This window comes from Palaemon carinicauda, chromosome 7, assembly GCF_036898095.1.
Source record: "Palaemon carinicauda isolate YSFRI2023 chromosome 7, ASM3689809v2, whole genome shotgun sequence".
Classification (NCBI taxonomy): Eukaryota; Metazoa; Arthropoda; class Malacostraca; order Decapoda; family Palaemonidae; genus Palaemon; species Palaemon carinicauda.
The window spans coordinates 169,427,335-169,449,028 of NC_090731.1; the positions used below are offsets into that span (position 1 = coordinate 169,427,335).

The following is a 21,694-nucleotide window of genomic DNA, read 5'->3' on the forward strand; positions in this document are numbered from 1 at the left end:
CGTCATCTCCTCTTTGATTAGCACCAACTCCTCTTTGGTTAGCGTCATCTCCTCTTTGGTTAGCATCATCTCCTCTTTGATTAGCATCAATTCTGCTTTGGTTAGCGTCATCTCCTCTTTGGTTAGCGTCATCTCGTCTTTGATTAGCATCAATTCCTCTTTGGTTAGCGTCATCTCCTCTTTGATTAGCACCAACTCCTCTTTGGTTAGCGTCATCTCCTCTTTGATTAGCATCAACTCCTCTTTGGTTAGCATCATCTCCTCTTTGATTAGCATCAATTCCGCTTTGGTTAGCGTCATCTCCTCTTTGATTAGCATCAATTCCTCTTTGGTTAGCGTCATCTCCTCTTTGATTAGCATCAATTCCTCTCTGGTTAGCGTCATCTCTTTGATTAGCATCAATTCCTCTTTGGTTAGCGTCATCTCCTCTTTGATTAGCATCAATTCCTCTCTGGTTAGCGTCATCTCCTCTTTGATTAGCATCAATTCCTATTTGGTTAGCGTCATCTCCTCTTTGATTAGCATCAATTCCTCTCTGGTTAGCGTCATCTCCTCTTTGATTAGCATCAATTCCAATTTGGTTAGCGTCTTCTCAATTTTGATTAGCATCAATTCCTCTCTGGTTAGCGTCATCTCTTTGATTAGCATCAATTCCTCTTTGGTTAGCGTCATCTCCTCTTTGATTAGCATCAATTCCTCTTTGGATAGCGTCATCTCCTCTTTGTTTAGCATCAATTCCTCTTTGGTTAGCGTCATCTCCTCTTTGATTAGCATCAATTCCTCTTTGGTTAGCGTCATCTCCTCTTTGATTAGCATCAATTCCAATTTGGTTAGCGTCTTCTCAATTTTGATTAGCATCAATTCCTCTCTGGTTAGCGTCATCTCTTTGATTAGCATCAATTCCTCTTTGGTTAGCGTCATCTCCTCTTTGATTAGCATCAATTCCTCTTTGGATAGTGTCATCTCCTCTTTGATTAGCATCAATTCCTCTTTGGTTAGCGTCATCTCCTCTTTGATTAGCATCAATTCCTCTCTGGTTAGCGTCATCTCCTCTTTGATTAGCATCAATTCCAATTTGGTTAGCGTCTTCTCAATTTTGATTAGCAGCAATTCCTCTCTGGTTAGCGTCATCTCTTTGATTAGCATCAATTCCTCTTTGGTTAGCGTCATCTCCTCTTTGATTAGCATCAATTCCTCTTTGGATAGTGTCATCTCCTCTTTGTTTAGCATCAATTCCTCTTTGGTTAGCGTCATCTCCTCTTTGATTAGCATCAATTCCTCTCTGGTTAGCGTCATCTCCTCTTTGATTAGCATCAATTCCAATTTGGTTAGCGTCATCTCCTCTTTGATTAGTATCAATTCCTCTTTGGTTAGCGTCATCTCCTCTTTGATTAGCATCAACTCCAATTTGGTTAGCGTCTTCTCAATTTTGATTAGCATCAATTCCTCTTTGGTTAGCGTCATCTCCTCTTTGATTAGTATCACCTCCTGTTTAATATATATCAACTCTTTTTATTAGCATTGATTTCTCTTTGATTGACATTAACTCTTCTTTGATTAGCATAATATCTACTTTGATTAGCACCAACTCCTCTTTGATTAGCATCAGTTTCTCCTTGATTGATATCAGCGACCCTTTGATTGGTATCAACTCCTCTTTGATTGATATCAACGCCTCTCATTAGCACAATTTTCTCTTTGATTGATATCAACGACTCTGATTATTATCTATTCCTCTTTGATTGGTGTCAAAGCTTCTTTGATTAGCATCAATTCCTCTGATTGGTATCAATGCCTCATTGATTAGCACCAATTCCTCTTTGATTGGTATCAATGCCTCTTTGATTAGCATCAATTCCTATTTGAGTGGTATTAATGCCTCTGATTAGCATCAATTCCTCTTTGATTGGTTTCAACTCCCCTTTGATTGGTATAATCTCCTCTTTGGTTGGTATTAACTCTCTGATTAGCATCAGTAACATTCCTATTTGATTAGCATCAATGATATTCCTCTTTGATTAGCATCGATGATATTTCTGTTTGATTAGCATCAATAATATTCCTCTCTGATTAGCATCTACTTCACTTTTATTAGCATCAACACCTCTTTGATCAATACAAACTCCTCTTTAATTAGCATGAATTCCTCTTTAAATAGCAGCATCTCCACTCAAATTTATGGATTTTGGGACCGGTATAAATAGTTATTATTACCCCCTATGTTCAAAGTACCCCCTTGTAATATTAACTCATGTTCAAAGTACCCCCTCTGTGTCAAGATTACCCCCTCTGATTTTATTTGACTAAAACCATTTTGTGAGGTTAATTTGCGAATTACATTGAATAAATATGAAATGACGCACAAATACTCATAGTTATTGCATGTGTGCCCAGAAGTAATCGAAATTGGTAATAATAATAATAATAATAATAATAATAATAATAATAATAATAATAATAATAATGATAATAATAATGCGTATATAATAGCTCTTATAGAAAGTCGATAGAGTTTTACTGCTAAACTGTAGGCCTACACGTTGTTTTGCATGATATGTGTTTAGCCGTTATTTCAAAACATAGAAGACTTAAAGACCACGTTATTAAGGCTGGAAATTTCAACGTAATCATTATGAAAACATTAAAATAGTAGTTATAGGAAAAGATAGAAATTTTAAATGCTTGGAATGTGTTCATTAATCTTAAAAACACATTTTTAATGTATTAGACAAGTGTTACAACAGGGCAGCCTTGCAGCTCATTTGAGTCAAATTCCTCATCAGAATTTGAATCAAGTTTCGCTTAGTTTCATGTTGGACTAATAAGCTACATATGTGGTAGGATTAAAATGCTGTTATGTTGGACATAACGGTTTCATTAGATTGACGGTTATTTGTGTTATTATTATTATTATTATTATTATTATTATTATTATTATTATTATTATTATTATTATTATTATTATTATTATTATTATTATTATTGAGATATGTGATTTTAATTTTTCATTACTTGTAATTTATTTGTTTGGCTTTTCCCTATCCTCACTGGGCTATTTTTCCTTGTTTGGAGCCCTTAGGCTTTTAGCATCCTGTTTTTTTCCAACTAGGGGTGTAACTTAGCTAATAATAATAATAATAATAATAATAATAATAATAATAATAATAATAATAATAATAATTATATGAAATTCTTTGTGTATGTGTGTGTGTGTGTGTGTGTGTGTGTGTAATGAATGAAAAATATAAAATATTCCAAGATCAGTATCAACTTTATTACAGATTGATCATATATAATAAACTATAGAATGAGACTTTTATCAGCCTGTTCAACAAAAGGGAATTTTTAAAAAGTTTGAACTCAATATTGTTTATAAGACATTCCACAACAACAACAAGCAACTTGTAAACAGTTCGACATCACCCAGGTAAATCCTTGTTTACGATGCTGATCTTGGGGCCCTATGTTTCTCCACTGGAGAAGGGTCTTGGAAAAACAGGAAATGTCCTATTTGTTATGATCCTGCTATTGTACTCAAAATGCCAGACCTATTGTAATAAGAGTGGGAGCTCCATCTCTTCCATTTGAAATGGCCACACTATGAATATTTAGTGCTATAGATGATAACCCAGTAAATATTATAACTAGAGTGATATCAGCTACATCTTTATGTAGTAAGGTGGCCAGGGCACCAGCCAGTTGAGATACTACCGCTAAAGAGTTACTGGGTTCTTTGGCCAGAATGTATTACATTGGACCCCTCTCTTGGGTTACGGCTCTTTTTTCCTTTCCCTACACATGCACCGAATAGTAGGGCCTATTCTTTCCACATTTTTCTCTGTCCTCATACACAAGACAACACTGAGATTACCAAACAATTCTTCTTCACTGAAGCGGTTGACTACTTAACTGTAATTGTTCAGTGGCTACTTTCACTTTGTTAAGGGTAGAAGAGACTCTTTATCTATGGTCAGCAACTCTACCAGGAGAAGGTCACTTCAAAATCAAACCATTATTCTCTAGTCTTGGGGGATGCCATAACCTCTGTACCATGGTCTTACACTCTCTTGGATTAGAGTTCTCTTGCTTGAGGGTACACTCAGGCACACTATTATCTCTTCATTGCTTATATATGACAGTTCAGTGTTAACGTTGTTACTGATCTTTAAATATTTTATATTGTTATTCATTACCTCTTATACCCTATATAGTTTATTTCCTTATTTTCTTTCATCACTGGTCTATTTTCCCTGTTGGAGCCCCTGGGCTTATAGCATCCTGATTATCCAACTAGGGTTTTAGCTTAGCAAATAATAATAATAATAATAATAATGATAATAATAGACCCTACAGTACCAAAAACTAATATATATATATATATATATATATATATATATATATATATATATATATATATATATATATATATATAACAAAGAACACTGCTCAATGTTCAAATATCTTGTTAGTTTTGTTTCTTTTCTTTTTTTTTTCTACATTGATACTTGACTCTGCCTTCGGGTTAGCTCGCTTGACGGTGGTATTCTGGGAAGGTACAAAATGAACTTGACACTTTGGTTACTACCAAGGCCAATATTATTACCACGGTATACCTAGACCGTGTTTATTACTACAATTTGAACTGCTTTTGTGACTGTATTATATATATATATATATATATATATATATATATATATATATATATATATATATATATATATATATATATGTGTGTGTGTGTGTGTGTGTGTGTGTGTACATACATACATACATACGCAATAAAAAATCAAAGGGAAATTGAAATAGGAAATATAAGATTAAGTCCTGACTAGTTTTGGGACACTTCTTCAGAGGACTGACGTATCTGTGATTTTATACGCATATTATTATTATTATGTTTATTATTATTATTATTATTATTATTATTATTATTACTTGCTTAGATACAACACTAATTCTAAGTTGGAAAGCAGGATGCTACAAGCCTAAGGGCTCCAACAAGGAAAATAGCCCAGTGAGGAAGGGAAATAAGGAAATAAATAAACTACAAGAGAAGTAATGAACGATTAAAATAAAATATTTTAAGAGCACTAACAACATTAAAATAAATATTTCCTATATAAACTATAAAAACTTTAAAAAATCAAGATAAAGAGAAATTAGATAGAATAGTATGCCTGAGTGTACTGCATATTCAGTTATAACAAAATATTTTGTCAGAATAGATTATAAATATTTCGTATATCAACTATAAAAAATTTAACAAAACAAGATGAAGAGAAATTAGATAGAATAGTAGGCCTACTGCATATTCAGTTATAATAAAAACATTTTGTCAGAATAAATCAGATTTTTAGCATGATGAAATTTTGAGTGATTTATAATTTGATATATATCAATAATGTTGAATAATTTATTTTTCATTCCTTATTCCAGGGTTTGGGGAAGTACTTGAACGATGTTAATCCTGAGGCCAGAGCGAAAGGCGTTGTTATAGGCTATGACAGTAGACATAACAGTCACAGGTTAGTCATAAGACATTGAATTTTATTCGTGAATCTTGAAAGCAACTTGACAGATTGGAATAGCTTAAGTAAGTGTATGTGATCTCTCTCTCTCTCTCTCTCTCTCTCTCTCTCTAGTTTTATAGTTCACCTTTCCTATACGATAAAGAGAAAATGGCTGACTATATATATATATATATATATATATATATATATATATATACATATACATATATATATATATATATATATATATATATATACTGTATATATATATATATATATATATATATATATATATATATATATATATATATATTTTTTTTTTTTTTGGGCTCAAGCCATGGCGTCCTGATGGAAGGTTCCTTTTTGGTAGCTTCCTTGGGTAAATAACTACTAAGATATTCCCAGAGAATTCTAACTTCTGGAGCGAGTATCCTAAAGGTTTCCCTTTTAAGACATCGTATATCAACAGGGGACGCATGTATTAACGCGCCACATAGCTATCTACACCCCGAACAGAGTTAATGCTTCGGTGTGTAAGGGTTGAGAATAGCTGGGAGCCGTTCCATAGCTAATCTCATTCGTGGCTACTACTGATACTCGAGACGTAAACAAACGGGCGCCATTGCTTAAATGACGTCACGTCCGTCTTTATCCTTTGTTCAGTAGCTCGCCCTACTTAGACGGATTTTCCCTGTGCTTTACTTATCGCTTTGCATCTACGTAATGTCGGTACCTTCACCCTCGCCTTCTTCTGGAAAGTTGAGTACAAGGTTCCAGTATTGTTTAGTTAAGCTCTGACCGTAAAGTAAATATTACTTTCCGAGATAATTGCTGTTTTGTGGCAGAGCTGTGCCTCTACCGGACCCGCCATTTTATGGCGTCGTTGTTGTTATGCATGCCTTATTTAGTTAGCCACAACAACGCTTCCGGCCTTATTTACTAATCGAATACATTAGTTTATTTAGTCTTCATAGCTAGGAACTTTTATATCGTGTTTCGACGCTTTTTATCGGTCATCGATTGACCTCATACCAGTCGGCTACTATAGCCCCCAGGCCAGAGCGCCTGTATATAAGTGTTCATGCATGATTTTATTAGTGATCCTAGGCTAAGTTATGAAGATAGTGGCATTATTTTACAATACTTTCGACCGTGATGCAAGTGTTTTTTCGCCTTCAGGGATCATATAGGGGATAGGTTAGTTAGTGTCCCTAACTAACCTAACCTCCTCGTAGGACCCCTATATGCTTCCTTCATCCCCTGCCTTGGCACTCCCTCTGTTTAGCCTTGATTTCCTTTCTGAGTAAGGGGATCAAGTGTCTAATGGAGTATTCATCGCCTCTCAGTCCTCCCTAAGGGAATGACCCCCCCTTAGGGTTGCGTCCGAGAGTGAGGTTAGGCTAGCCCTTCCTCTATGGCTAGGAATAGTCTATGACCGTCCTGCCATAGCGATATGTCTTCTATCCTTCCTAGTTCAGGGCTTTTAGCCCTGTTCTAGGTTAGGTTTTGGAAGGTTACTCTGTCCCCTGCTGAAACTGTACCCATGCACCGTTTCAGCCTGACGGCCTTATCTTAGGTTAGGGACTGTCCTCCCTTTCCCTAGTGGCCGCTCTGGTACAGAACCCCTTCCTTGGAAGACCCTTCTCTTCTCCCCTCCCCACCTATCTCTTGTATAGCCTAGCCTACACTTAGGTTAGTCTATACCCATCTGTCCCCTGTCCTACAACTCCTCCTTAGGGTGGAGTGATAGGGCTACCTTGAGCTTCCTTGTGCAGTCCGCTCTGGTACATATACCCTTCATAGTGTCCTATGGGGTTAGCCACTGGATGCGTTCTGCATGTGGAGGTCTCTCCTCTCTTGGGTGTCCCCTAGCCCTCCCTTGGGCTACCCTGCCCCCGGTCCCCTGCGACCCCAGCTCCTGGGTGATAGAGCCTGCCTCTATCATGGGTACACCCTCTCAGGGGGGGATGTTTGGATTCCATGACTGGACTTCTTACATCCCTCCCCCTGTCTCTCTCTCTATCCGGGTGCCGGTCCCTTGCCGCCTCCACTGTCGGCGATACCTGCCTCCTACCTTGGTGACTCTCCCCTACCCTCATGCCGCCAGCCCCTCCGCTTGCCGGGGGACTGTCGACCGCCGCCGGCTCCCGCTGACGGCCTTCCTCCTCCTCCTAGCCTCACCGTCCGCTTGCCGGTCGGCCACCGGAGTGCCGGCATTCACTGCCGGAAACCGGGTTCAGCTATAACCATCCTTATCCCAGTCACCAATCCGGCATCCTCCGACCGCCGGAGCCGCCGCTCCCCTGCCGGCGTGCCGCCGTTGTGCCGGAGGCCGCCACCCTGGCTTTACTCTTGACTTACATTTTGTCTGTCCTAATGCCAGAAACTCTGCTGGAGCGGCCTCCGGCGTGCCGGAGGTCTGCCGGAACCTCCCGGAGGCGTCAAGGATACTTGCACCCCCTTCTCCTAGCTATCACTTGTATACTGATAGCCCTACACTGCAAACAGATAGCCTGTTTACACTCTTTAGATCAGTGCCTTGGTACTGTTCTATTAGTAATCATGCTGTCCCTTTGCATTCTTCAATATTCCAGCATGCTGCGTGCATCTTAGCGCGGCTGGTTGCCGGAAGCAATTACCCTAAGGGACCTGTTAGTTCCCCAAATTAGGGACTGAGTGATCTCAGTCCCAAACTTATCCTTGGTTTTCCATGGAATTCCATTGCCCTGTGGAATTTCAGGGAATACTATCCTGTGCCTTCGGCCATCTCGGATTACCCAGGGATAATGCTTGCGGTAGCCAGACGGGCGAGATGCATGGAGTATGTTCTCTTTACTACTTCAATCTCTATGCATCACATCCTTTCTTTAAGTTAATATTAATGATTAATCTTAACTTAGCTTAAGAACCATTCTTATGACTCCCCCATACTCATTTTCTCTTTCTTCCACAGGAGGAGCAGATGAAGTGTGACTTCGACTTCTGCGCTGTGAAACGCCCGCACTTCTACGGGCATACGGCTTGCAGGACTCACGCCCCTTGTGCTAACAAGAAAGGGGATCTGAAATTCTGGGACCCACTGGATTGTACGGTCTGCCAGGCTCAACTAGTTGATGCCTTCCATAACCCTCCCTCAGCGGAGGTCAGGGACACTTCTCGGGAGAAGCTACGCAAGTGGGTGCGTGGCTTCCAGAAGAATGCCACCGGACCGTACTTGGCCACTGAAGAAATGAGGTCACTCTTGTTCCCTAAGGCCTCCCCTGATTCAGTAGTACCCAAGGATGTGATTCCCACTGTCCAAATTACAGTGGAACCTGATGTTGTCATGGCTCAGTCCATGCACGAGTGCCGCCTGGATTCTGAAGATGACGAACATATGTCGGACGTCTCGGAAGACACAGAGAAGACTCTTATGGCTCAAGGAGCTGAAGATGATGAAGACCAGGTGGAATACGCCGAGTCGGAGCAAGAGGTCGCTCCTCCTTCCATCTCCGCTCCTACTCCTACACCGACGGAAGTATCTATCCCGTCTACCTCCACGACCCCGGATCCCTCTTCTTCCACTCAAGAAATTATCCGGTTGATTAGAGCCGTCATGGACGACAGGTTAAAGGAGAATCAGGAGTTCATCAGGTCCATGATGGGATCCAGAGAACCGAAGAGGATTTCGGTTAAGGATCTCCCCGCTTGCTCACATGCCAACCCGTGGAGGTATGCTGAGCATATGGTTATCGCGACCGGCAGGATCTTTGTCAGCGACAAGATCGGCACGGTCCCTTTGGAAGACGTGGAGTTCTTCCCAAACTTTGAGGCCTACCCGGACTGTTACGTCCGACTTCGTTCCGAACCTGCCTCTAAGGAAGAGACCGAACCCAAGGAAGAGATAGTGTTCGATCTCGCGAAGGCCCAGGCTATGCTAGCCAACACATTCAAGAGTAGGGGTTTTACCTGCTCCAAGCTTCCGGCCCTGAGCAAGAAGCACCCTACTTATGTCGCACCTGAAAATGCGGTTCTTCCATTCTTGGAAAAGGCCTTCACTGCGTGCCTTAAAGCTGTGGAAGAGGGGAAAGCCTGCCCTGCACTGGAGGAGTGCAGACCCTTCTCCATAGTCACTCCCCCTGACGCTCGACACTGGAAGGATATCCAGCACACTTTCGTCGTGGGAAAGCTAGATCCTGACGTCGCCGGACGTCAGTTTAACGAAGACCTCCCTAAGCTCAACGATCACCTCCTTCGTCGGGAACAAGATACGAAGGAGAGGCTCGCAGCATCTATGTCTCACCAAGTCCAACTTGAAATTATGGCCTGTGACACCAGAGTACCAGACCACTACATGGTACTCTCCAAATCCCACATGACAACCGTGATGAAGGACTTGTACCACTTCATAAAGGCTCGGAGAGCCTGTCGTGAATTCGTGTTCGCAGGTGCCACTGTGAAACACGAACCCCGGAGGCTGATTTCCTCCAACATCTGGGGCAAACACCTCTTTCCTTCTGACCTTGTGAAGGAAATCACCGACAAAGCCGCCACGGAGAATAGGAACCTTCTCCACAAGTGGGGCATGTCAAGAAAAAGGAAACCCTCTCAGGACGAAGGACCTCAACCTAAGAGGAAATCCCAAAAACAGAAACCCCAGCAACGTCAACCAAGACGTCAGTTTCCGGGACCCGCTACCTCCCAAGTGGCAGCTCAGCCACAACAGACCTTTCAATTGGTCACCCAACCGGTGTTGTCACAGTCACCGGTCTTCACCCCTGCTTTCGAGCAACAGACAACTACCTTTCGTCCCAAAGGTAGAGGCTCGAACAGAGGTGCAAGCAGAGACGTATCTCGCCGTCCCTCCAGAGGCAGAGGAGGAAAGGGAGCTAGCGGCCGAGGCAGCAAGCCCTCGGGACACCAGAAGCAATGAAGTGCTTCCGGTGGGAGGAAGACTCCGCCAATTCCAGGATCGTTGGACCTTCGATCCCTGGGCACACAGCATCGTCAAGAAGGGTCTAGGCTGGAGTTGGACTCAACCACCCCCAACCTTCCAGCAATTCTTCCAACAATCAACCCCCCTTCTGGAAGAATATGTCCTAGATCTCTTGAACAAGAAGGTGATAAGGAAGGTAAAGTCCACCAGGTTCCAAGGGAGACTGTTTTGTGTCCCCAAGAAAGACTCCGACAAACTCAGAGTCATTCTGGACTTATCCCCCCTCAACAAGTTCATAGCGAACGACAAGTTCAAGATGCTGACTCTTCAACAGATAAGGACCCTTCTGCCTCGAGGTTCCTACACGGTCTCCATAGACCTGGCGGATGCCTACTGGCACGTTCCAATGAACCATCACGCTTCCTCCTACCTAGGATTTCGACTCCAAAGGAAAAGCTACGCCTTCCGGGCCATGCCCTTCGGCCTCAACGTGGCCCCTCGGATCTTCACAAAGCTGGCGGACGCCATAGTACAACAGCTCCGCCTCCGAAACGTCCAGGTGATGGCCTACCTCGACGACTGGCTAGTCTGGGCTCCATCGCCCGAACATTGTGTAAAATCTTGCAACAAAGTCACCCAGTACCTAGAACACCTGGGATTCAAGATCAACGAGAAGAAATCTCGCCTCTCTCCAGCTCAGAAGTTCCAGTGGTTGGGAATCCAATGGAACCTTCAGTCACACCGCCTTTCCATCCCCCAGAAGAAAAGGAAGGAAATAGCAGGGTCTGTCAAGCGACTGCTGAAATCCAAACGAATTTCAAGACGCCAGCAGGAACGAGTTCTAGGCTCTCTGCAGTTCGCCTCAGTGACAAACCCAGTGCTTCGTGCACAGCTAAAGGATGCCGCGGGAGTCTGGAGACGTTCTGCATCCATCGCTCGAAGAGACCTCAAGAGACGGCTTCCAAACAGACTTCGACTTCTCCTAAAGCCGTGGTCAGAAGCAAAGGCCCTGAAAAGGTCCATACCTCTCCAACACCCTCCTCCATCACTCAACATCCACACGGACGCTTCGCTGGAGGGTTGGGGAGGTCACTCCCACCAAAAACAGGCTCAAGGCACCTGGTCTCCCCTGTTCAAGACGTTCCATATAAACATCTTAGAGGCCATGGCGGTCCTTCTAACTCTGAAGAAGTTATCCCCGCCGCCCTCGATCCACATTCGTCTAACCCTAGACAACTCGGTGGTAGTTCGTTGTCTTAATCGCCAAGGCTCAAGATCGCCCCAGATAAATCAGGTGCTTCTCCCAATCTTCCGTCTGGCGGAGAAGAAGAAGTGGCACCTGTCTGCAGTTCACCTACAAGGATTCCGCAACGTGACAGCGGATGCTCTATCGCGGACAAACCCGATAGAGTCGGAATGGTCTCTAGACGCAAGATCGTTCTCCTTCATCTCTCACCAAGTCCCAGAACTTCAGATAGATCTCTTTGCAACGAGCGACAACAATCAACTTCCTCGGTATGTGGCCCCGTACGAGGACCCCAAGGCAGAAGCAGTGGATGCCATGTCACTGGACTGGAACAGATGGTCCAAGATCTACCTGTTCCCTCCCACCAACCTTCTGTTGAAAGTCCTCTCCAAACTGAGAACCTTCAAAGGGACAGCGGCCCTAGTGGCTCCCAAGTGGCCCCGGAGCAACTGGTACCCCCTGGTCCTGGAGCTGCAGCCCAAGCTGATCCCTCTCCCGGGCCCAGTTCTCTCCCAACAAGTACAGAAGTCGACTGCCTTCGCTTCATCATCGAAAATCAAGGACCTTCATCTCATGATTTTCTCTCCCTAGCCGCAAAGAAGAGGTTTGGGATCTCGAAGAAAAGTCTGGACTTCCTAGAGGAATACAAGACCGAATCCACAAGACGGCAATACGAATCATCCTGGAGGAAATGGGTCTCCTTCGTCAAGACAAAAAATCCTAAAGAAATCACGATTGATTTCTGCATGTCCTTCTTTATTCACCTTCATGGACAGGGATTAGCAGCCAATTTGATTTCAACCTGCAAATCAGCCTTGACCAGACCAATTCTATATGCTTTCCAAATCGATCTGTCCAGCGACATCTTCAACAAACTACCGAAAGCATGTGCTCGCCTACGCCCAGCACCCCCACCGAAACCGATCTCCTGGTCACTAGACAAGGTGCTCCATTTCGCCTCCAACTTGGATAATGATTCATGCCCTCTCAAGGATCTGACTCAGAAAGTTATATTTCTCTTTGCTCTTGCTTCGGGAGCTCGAGTCAGCGAAATAGTGGCATTATCAAGAGAAGACGGACACATCCTGTTTACCGATACAGGAGACGTTACCCTCTCCCCTGATCCGACGTTTCTCGCCAAAAATGAATTACCCACCAAAAGATGGGGCCCCTGGAGAATATGCCCCCTGAAGGAAGATGCCTCTCTATGCCCAGTAGAGAGCCTCAAGGTCTATCTTCGCAGAACTTCGAACTTTGGTGGAGGCCAACTCTTCAAAGGAGAAACATCGGGCAGCGACCTGTCACTGAAACAATTAAGAGCGAAAATCACCGACTTCATTCGCAGAGCAGATCCTGACAGTACACCCGCTGGTCATGATCCTAGGAAAGTTGCATCATCTCTGAATTTCTTTCAGTGTATGGACTTTGAAAGCCTTAAGAACTTCACAGGCTGGAAGTCCTCGCGCGTTTTCTTTAAACATTATGCGAAACAAGTGCACGAAGTCAAACATTTTGTGGTAGCCGCAGGTAGTGTTATGAAACCTGCACCTAACTCTGCGTAGAACAGTGAGTTACTTGGGACTCTAACTCTTCGGGTGCCTATGTTGACCCTCGAGCGATACATAGTGATGTCGAAAACACTTAGTGCTTTTATAACTGTTCTTATCCCAGGTGAAATGTCATAGTTGTGACACAAGTGCCACATGCCCTGAGCATGATGTGTTTTATTCAAAGACTTGCGTTCCTCGAGAACGAGTGCCTACTAATAAACTTGAAATTCCTTTTCAGATTTAAGAGCAAGTCTTTATTACTATGTACATTTTGATTACTGTAAATAAACTTTACTTATTGCTGTAATTTATTTAATTTCTGCAATTGTGAAATAAAATTTCTATTTTATTATCTGTGCGTCTCAATCAGCTCCTACTTACTATGAAATACATGCCTGTCATAGTTTTATTATCCCCTTTTTTCCTTATGTTTATGGAGAAATTAAGATACTAACTCTTAATTTATATTCACTCTGATTATGTAATGTTCCAATACGAATACTTACTCTTCATACCCTGGAGATGAATCATCTTTCTCAACATACAGTGCCCAACCACCACTGGTCTGCTTTTCAGAATGTTCCTATACAAATACCAAACATTCAGCTTCATCTCCAAGTTCTTCAAGTTCTTCTATCAGGATGAATAGTCCTTCAATACCACTTTGACGTCGGCATGGCCCGTGGGAACTTCACTGCCAAGGGGGGCAGGATGCTTCTTCCCTACGGTTCTTTACCAAGATTACTATGCTAATTTGTCAATGCCTTGGCACTTACTATTAGGGGAAAATCTACCACGATACATTGATTCTCTGGTATTCTTCCATCAGGACGCCATGGCTTGAGCCCAAAAAACGGATTTTGAGCGAAGCGAAAAATCTATTTTTGGGTGAGATAGCCATGGCGTCCTGATGGACCCTCCCTGCTACTTCGTCCAGTTTTAGGTCCCACCCTGCTCTGCTGTATCATGGTGATGGGCAAGCAACTGGCTTCAGGATAAAGACGGACGTGACGTCATTTAAGCAATGGCGCCCGTTTGTTTACGTCTCGAGTATCAGTAGTAGCCACGAATGAGATTAGCTATGGAACGGCTCCCAGCTATTCTCAACCCTTACACACCGAAGCATTAACTCTGTTCGGGGTGTAGATAGCTATGTGGCGCGTTAATACATGCGTCCCCTGTTGATATACGATGTCTTAAAAGGGAAACCTTTAGGATACTCGCTCCAGAAGTTAGAATTCTGTGATAACCTGTGGTTAAATTCTCTGGGAATATCTTAGTAGTTATTTACCCAAGGAAGCTACCAAAAAGGAACCTTCCATCAGGACGCCATGGCTATCTCACCCAAAAATAGATTTTTCGCTTCGCTCAAAATCCGTTATATAACGGATTTTGAGCGAAGCGAAAAATCTATTTTTGGGTGAGATAGCCATGGCGTCCTGATGGAAGGATCCTTTATGGTAGCTTCCTTGGGTAATCACTACTAGGATTTTCCCAGAGAATTAAACCACAGGTTATCACAGAATTCTAACTTCTGGAGCGAGTATCCTAAAGGTTTCCCCTTAAGACATCGTGTAACAACAGGGGACACGCATGTATAGACGTGCCACATAGCTATCTGCACCCCATATAGAGTTAACGCTTCAATATGGCGGACAGGGAGTGGCTGAGAGCTGAGCCGCAGCCGATCTAGATGTGGCGATATCGGTACTCGCGATGTAAACAGACGGACGCCATTGCTTTTGATGACGTCACGTCCGTCCTCATTCCGAAAGTCTGGAGCTCGCTCATCACCATGATACAGCGGCGCAGGGCGGGACCTGATAACAGACAGGGTGGGTCCATCAGGACGCCATGGCTATCTCACCCAAAAATAGATTTTTCGCTTCGCTCAAAATCCGTTTTTTGGGCTCAAGCCATGGCTTCCTGATGGAAGAGTACCAGAGAATTAGTGTATCGTGGTAGACTTTTTCCCTTTATAAGTGAGTGCTAAAACATTGAGCCGAAAGCATAGTGGTCTATACTAGAGCTACCGTGAGGCAGTTGCCTTCCTGCCCCCCTGGCATGGAAGTCCCCACGGGCTATGCTAAGATCAAAGTGGTCATGGGAAGGCTATTCATATAGGCTGAAGGAACAATGAGATCCATAAGATAAATCAGAGCGATTTGGTATTCGTGTCGAAACAAACTTGAAGAAGTGGTGGTTGAACACTTCGTGTATGGAGTTGACTCATCTTCATAATTGAGTAAGTATTCGCTAAGGAGACTTACTTGCTCTATATAAATAAATGCCCGGAGTAAATCCTGGCATTTTCCTTAACCAGGAATAAAGGGTAATAAAACTATGACAAATAGTATATTTCATAGTAAGAAAGGAGCAAGGGAGACGCACAAGTAATAAAATAGACATTTTATTATATAATTGCAGGTAAATCAATACATGTCATGCAATAAATAGTAAAAAACATTTACATTGATAAAAATGTACATAGTCATAAAGGCGTGCTCTTGAGTCTGAAAGGGAAGAATCAAGTATTAGTAGGCACTCGTTCTACGGAACGTTAGTCTTTATGTAACACACGTCATGCACGTGGCATGTAGCACTCATGTGGTAATCTACTATGACATTTCACCTGAGGTAAGAACAGTTAAAGAAAACACAAGGTGGTTTCTGCTTCACTACGTATCACTTGAGGGTCAACATAGGCACCCGACGAGTTAGAGTCCCTAATAACTCACTGTTCTAAGCAGAGTTCAGAGCAGGTTTCATAACACTACCTGCGGCTACCACAAAATGTTTCACTTCGTGCACTTGTTTCGCATAATGTTTAAAGAAAACACGCGAGGATTTCCAGCCTGTATAGTTCTTGAGGCTTTCGAAATCCATACTCTGAAAGAAATTCAGAGACGAAGCGACTTTCCTAGGATCATGACCAGCGGGTGTACTGTCTGGATCCGCTCTGCGAATGAAGTAGGTGATTTTTGCTCTCAATTGTTTTAGTGACAGGTTGCTGCCCGATGTTTCTCCTTTGAAGAGTTGGCCTCCACCAAAGTTTGAAGTTCTATGAAGATAGACCTTAAGGCTCTCTACTGGACATAGAGAGGCATATTCCTTCAAGGGGCATATCCTCCACGGGCCCCATCGTTTGGTAGGTAATTCGTTCTTTGCGAGAAACGTCGGATCAGGGAAGAGGGAGAGGTCTCCTGAATCATTGAAAACGATATGTCCCTCTTCTCTAGATAGTGCCACTATTTCGCTGACTCGGGCTCCCGAAGCTAGAGCGAAGAGAAATATAACTTTCTGAGTCAGGTCCTTAAGAAGGCATGAATCATTGTCCAAGTTGGAGGCGAAGTGGAGAACTTTGTCTAGAGACCAAGTGATTGGTCTCGGAGGGGGTGCCGGTCGTAAACGGGCACAGGCCTTCGGTAGTTTGTTGAAGATGTCACTAGACAGATCTATTTGGAAGGCGTATGACAAAGGTCTGGTCAAGGCCGATTTGCAAGTAGAAATCGTGTTGGCTGCCAAGCCTTGTCCATGAAGGTGAATGAAGAAGGACATGCAAAAATCTATGGTGATTTTCGAGGGGTTCTTTGCCTTGACGAAGGAGACCCATTTCCTCCAAGACGATTCGTATTGCCTTCTCGTGGATTCGGTCTTGTATTCCTCGAGGAAGTCTAGACTCTTCTTCGAAATCCCAAACCTTTTCTTAGCGGCTAGGGTGAGAAAATCATGAGATGAAGGTCCTTGATTTTCGATGATGAAGCGAAGACAGTCGACTTCTGTATTTGCTGGGAGAGAACTGGGTCCGGGAGGGGGATCAGCGTTGGCTGCATCTCCAGGATCAAGGGGGTACCAGTTGCTGCGGGGCCACTTGGGAGCCACTAGAGCTGCTGTCCCTTTGAAGGTTCTCAATTTGGAGAGGACTTTCAGCAGAAGATTGGTGGGAGGGAACAGGTAAATCTTGGCCCATCTGTTCCAATCCAAGGTCATGGCGTCCACCGCTTCCGCTTTGGGGTCCTCGTACGGGGCTACATATCGAGGAAGTTGATGGTTGTCGCTCGTTGCGAAGAGGTCGATCTGGAGTTCTGGGACTCTGTGAGAGATGAAGGAGAATGATCTTGCGTCTAGAGACCATTCCGACTCTATCGGGTTTGTCCGAGATAGAGCATCCGCTGTCACGTTGCGGAATCCTTGTAGGTGAACTGCAGACAGGTGCCATTTCTTCCTTTCTGCCAGACGGAAGATTGTCAGGAGCACCTGATTTATCTTGGGCGATCTTGAGCCCTGGCGATTGAGACAACGCACTACCACAGAGCTGTCCAGGGTCAGGCGAATGTGTACCGACGGGGGCGGGGAGAGTTTCTTCAGCGTCAGAAGAACCGCCATGGCCTCCAAGATGTTGATGTGAAACGTCTTGAATAGGGGAGACCAAGTGCCTTGAGCCTGTTGTTGGTGGGAGTGACCTCCCCAACCCTCCAATGAAGTGTCCGTATGGATGTTGAGAGATGGAGGTGGGTGTTGGAGAGGAAGGGACCTTTTTAGGGCCCTCGCTTCTGACCACGGCTTTAGAAGAAGTCGAAGTCTGCTTGGGAGCCGTCTCTTGAGGTCTCTTCGAGCGACGGATGCGGAACGTCTCCAGACTCCCGCTGCATCCTTTAGCTGTGCACGAAGCACTGGGTTTGTGATCGAGGCGAACTGTAGAGAGCCTAGAACTTGTTCCTGCTGGCGTCTCGAGATCCGTTTGGATTTTAACAGTCGCTTGACGGACCCTGCTATTTCCTTCCTTTTCTTTGCTGGAATGGAAAGGCGGTGTGACTGAAGATTCCAGTGGATGCTTAACCATTGGAACTTCTGAGCTGGAGATAGGCGAGACTTTTTCGCGTTTATCTGGAATCCCAGGTGTTCGAGAAACTGGGTAACTTTTCTGCAGGATTCTATACAATCCTCGGGCGAGGGCGCCCACACTAGCCAGTCGTCGAGGTAGGCCATCACCTGGACGTTTCGGATGCGGAGCTGTTGTACTACTGCGTCCGCTAGCTTTGTGAATATCCGAGGGGCCACGTTGAGTCCGAAGGGCATGGCCCGGAAGGCATAGCTTTTCCGTTGGAGTCGGAATCCTAGGTAGGAGGAAGCGTGATGGTTCATTGGTATGTGCCAGTATGCGTCCGCCAGGTCTATCGAGACCGTGAAAGACCCTCGAGGCAGGAGGGTTCTGATCTGTTGGAGAGTCAGCATCTTGAACTTGTCGTTCGATATGAATACGTTGAGGGGGGATAAGTCCAGAATGACTCTGAGTCTGTCTGAGTCTTTCTTGGGAACACAAAACAGTCTCCCTTGGAACCTTGTGGACTTCACCCTTCTTATCACCTTCTTGTTCAAGAGGTCTAGCACATATTCTTCCAAGAGGGGGGTTGAAGGTTGGAAGAATTGCTGGAAGGTTGGGGGTGGTTGCGCCCAGCTCCAGCCCAGACCTTTCTTGATGATGCTGTGTGCCCAGGAGTCGAAGGTCCAGCGATCCTGGAAGTGGCGGAGTCTTCCTCCCACCGGAAGCACTTCATTGCTTCTGTGGTCCCGAGGACTTGCTGCCTCGGCCGCTAGCTCCCTGTCCTCCTCTGCCTCTGGAGGGCCGGCGAGAGGAATCTCTGCCGGAACCCCTGCCTGAGCTTCTACCTTTGGGACGAAAGGTAGTGGAGTGCTGCTCGAAGGTGGGGTTGAAGGCCGGTGATGAGGGCAAAACCGGCTGTGGGACCAACTGAAAGGTCTGTGGCGGCTGAGCGACCACTTGGGAGTAGCGGGTGCCGGAAACTGGCGTCTGTGCTGACGTTGCTGGGGTCTATGCTTCGACTGCTTCCTCTTAGGCTGAGGACCGTCATCCTGAGAGGGCTTTCTCTTCCTAGACATGCCCCATTTGTTGAGAAGGTTCCTGTTCTCAGATGCGGCCTTGTCTGTGATCTCTTTCACTAGATCAGACGGGAAGAGGTACTTGCCCCAGATGTTGGAGGCAATCAGTTTCCGGGGTTCGTGTCTGACAGTGGCACTGGAGAACACGAATTCTCTGCAGGCTCTACGAGCTCGCATGAAATGGTACAGATCCTTGACTAAGGTTGCCATGTGAGATTTGGCAAGGACCATGTAATGGTCAGGGACTCTGGTGTCACCAGCCATTACGTCCATCTGGACCTGGAGAGTGAGAGATGCTGCCAGCCTCTCCTTCGTTTCCTGTTCCCTACGAAGGAGGTGTTCGTTTAGCTTGGGGAGGTCCTCATTAAACTGACGTCCAGCAACGTCAGGATCTAGTTTGCCCACCACGAAGGTGTGTTGCACATCCTTCCAGTGTTTGGTGTCGGGCGGGGTGGCTGCGGAGAAAGGTCTGCATTCCTCCAATGCAGGGCAGGATTTCCCTTCCTCTACAGCCTTAAGGCAGGCAGCGAAGGCCTTTTCCGTGAAGGGTAGCATCACTTCATCGGGCGCAACGTAGGTGGGGTACTTCTTGCTCAGAGCCGGAAGTCCAGAGCAGGTAAAGCCTCTGCTCTTAAGCGCTTTGGCAAGCATAGCCTGGGCCTTCGAGAGATCGAACACTATTTTCTCCTTCGGTTCGGTCTCTTCCTTTGAGGATGGTTCTGAACGTAGACGGACGTAACAGTCCGGATACGCCTCAAAGCGGGGGAAGAACTCCACTTCTTTCCAGGGGTATGGAACCGATCTTATCGCTGACGAAGATCTTGTCATCAGCGATGACCATATGCTCGGCGAACCGCCACGGATTGTCGCTCGAGCATGCGGGGAGGTCCTTGATGGAGATTTTGCGAGATTCCTTGGAACCTCCCATCGACCGAATGATCTTGTGAGTTCTTGGAGCTTCTGCTCCATCACGGATTCAATGAGCCGAATCATATCCTGTGCCGTAGGTAGAGGAGTCCGTGGTGGAGGACGTAGACGGGAGAGACACTTCCGTCGGTGTAGGAGTAGGAGGGGGGATGGAGGGAGGGGCATCCTCCTTATCGGACTCGGTATATACTACCCGGTCCTCTTCTTCATCATCCTCCCCTTCACCCTGGGCCATAAGGGTTTTCTCGGTGTCCTCCGAGATCTCTGACATGTGTTCATCATGTTCTGAATCCAGGTGACAATCACTCATGGACTGAGCCATGACAGTATCAGGTTCCACTGTGATCTGGACGACGGGGATCTGTTCAACTGGGACCACTGAGTCTGGTGAGGCCCTTTGGGAACAGCAAAGACCTCATTTCTTCTGTGGCTAGGTATGGTCCAGTGGCGTTCTTTTGAAAGCCACGTACCCACTTGCGTAGGTTGTCCCGAGCAGTGTCCCGAATCTCCGCTGAGGGAGGGTCATAGAATGCTTTCTGTAGGCATTCTTGGCAGACCGAACAGGTGGTGGGGCCCCAGTACTTTGAGATCCCCTCTCTTGTGAGCACAAGGGGCGTGTGTCCTACACGCCGTGTGTCCATAAAAGTGTGGCCGACGGACCGCGCAGAAGTCGTGGTCACACTTGACGTACTCCTCCTGTAAAAGAAAGAGACGATGAGTATTGTAGAGTCATAATATGGCTCGTATATAAAGTTAATTATTAACAAGTTAATATTAACATAAGTTAATTGTGATGCACAGAAGGGTGGGTGAAAGGAGACAGACGCATGCCTCGTGTAACCCGCCCGGCTGGTTGCCGTAGCATCAGACAGTCCCAGGTGGCCGTAGGCCTCCATGGAAGGTGTCTTGATAATGGGAATTCCATTTAGAATTACCATATAGACTAGGCTTGAAATCTTATCAAGAAAGTCTGGGGATCATGAGATCCTAGTAAGGTTCCGGCAACCAGACGTGCCAATTACACGTAGCGTGCTGGAAAGATGAAACACGCAAGAAGACAGAGTGAAAACTGAACAAAATGTACGATTCCGTACCAATTTGTCTGCGTTAACAAGCCGTCTAGGTGCGGTTTTTAGGAGCTATCGCTAGTAAAGATAGCTGAGAGAAGGGGTGCAAGGCATCTTGCCGCCTCCGGACTGGTCCGGCATACCCCCGGCACGCCGGAAGCCGCTCGAGCAGAGTTTCTGGCATTCAAGAATGATCATTCTATGGTCAAAAGAAGCCAGGGTGGCGGCAGCCGGTAGCGGCGGCCGCCGGCAAGGAGCGGCGGTTCCGGCAGCCGGAGGCAGTCGGAGGGTGACAGGGGTAAGGATAAAGGAGCATAGCCGGGGCCGGGGGCCGGCAGCTAGTGCCGGCTCTCCGGGAGGGGTCGGCAGTGTGCCGAGGCTATGAGGGAATGGAGAGGCCACGGCGGTAAACCGGCGGCCGGCGGCGATCCCCCGGTACTCGGGGGAAGGCGGCAAAGATAAGGAAGTCACCCGTAGTGGCGGTAAAGCCGGGGTAGAGGCGGCAAGGGACAAGCACCAAAGATGGAGGTGGGATGGCAAGGCTGTACTAGCCTAGTCAAGACACCTCTGGAAAAGGT

General features: G+C 45.5%; 1 protein-coding gene across 1 annotated transcript in view; it reads left to right on the top strand.

Annotated features, from left to right (window-relative positions):
• Positions 1-21,694, top strand: part of Pgm2a (phosphoglucomutase 2) — a 92,912-nt gene that overhangs the window by 46,132 nt on the left and 25,086 nt on the right. Inside the window, exon 3 of the mRNA XM_068377141.1 lies at positions 5,437-5,525. Within this exon, the coding sequence (XP_068233242.1) occupies positions 5,437-5,525 (89 nt within the window). The remainder of the gene's footprint in view (positions 1-5,436; positions 5,526-21,694) is intronic.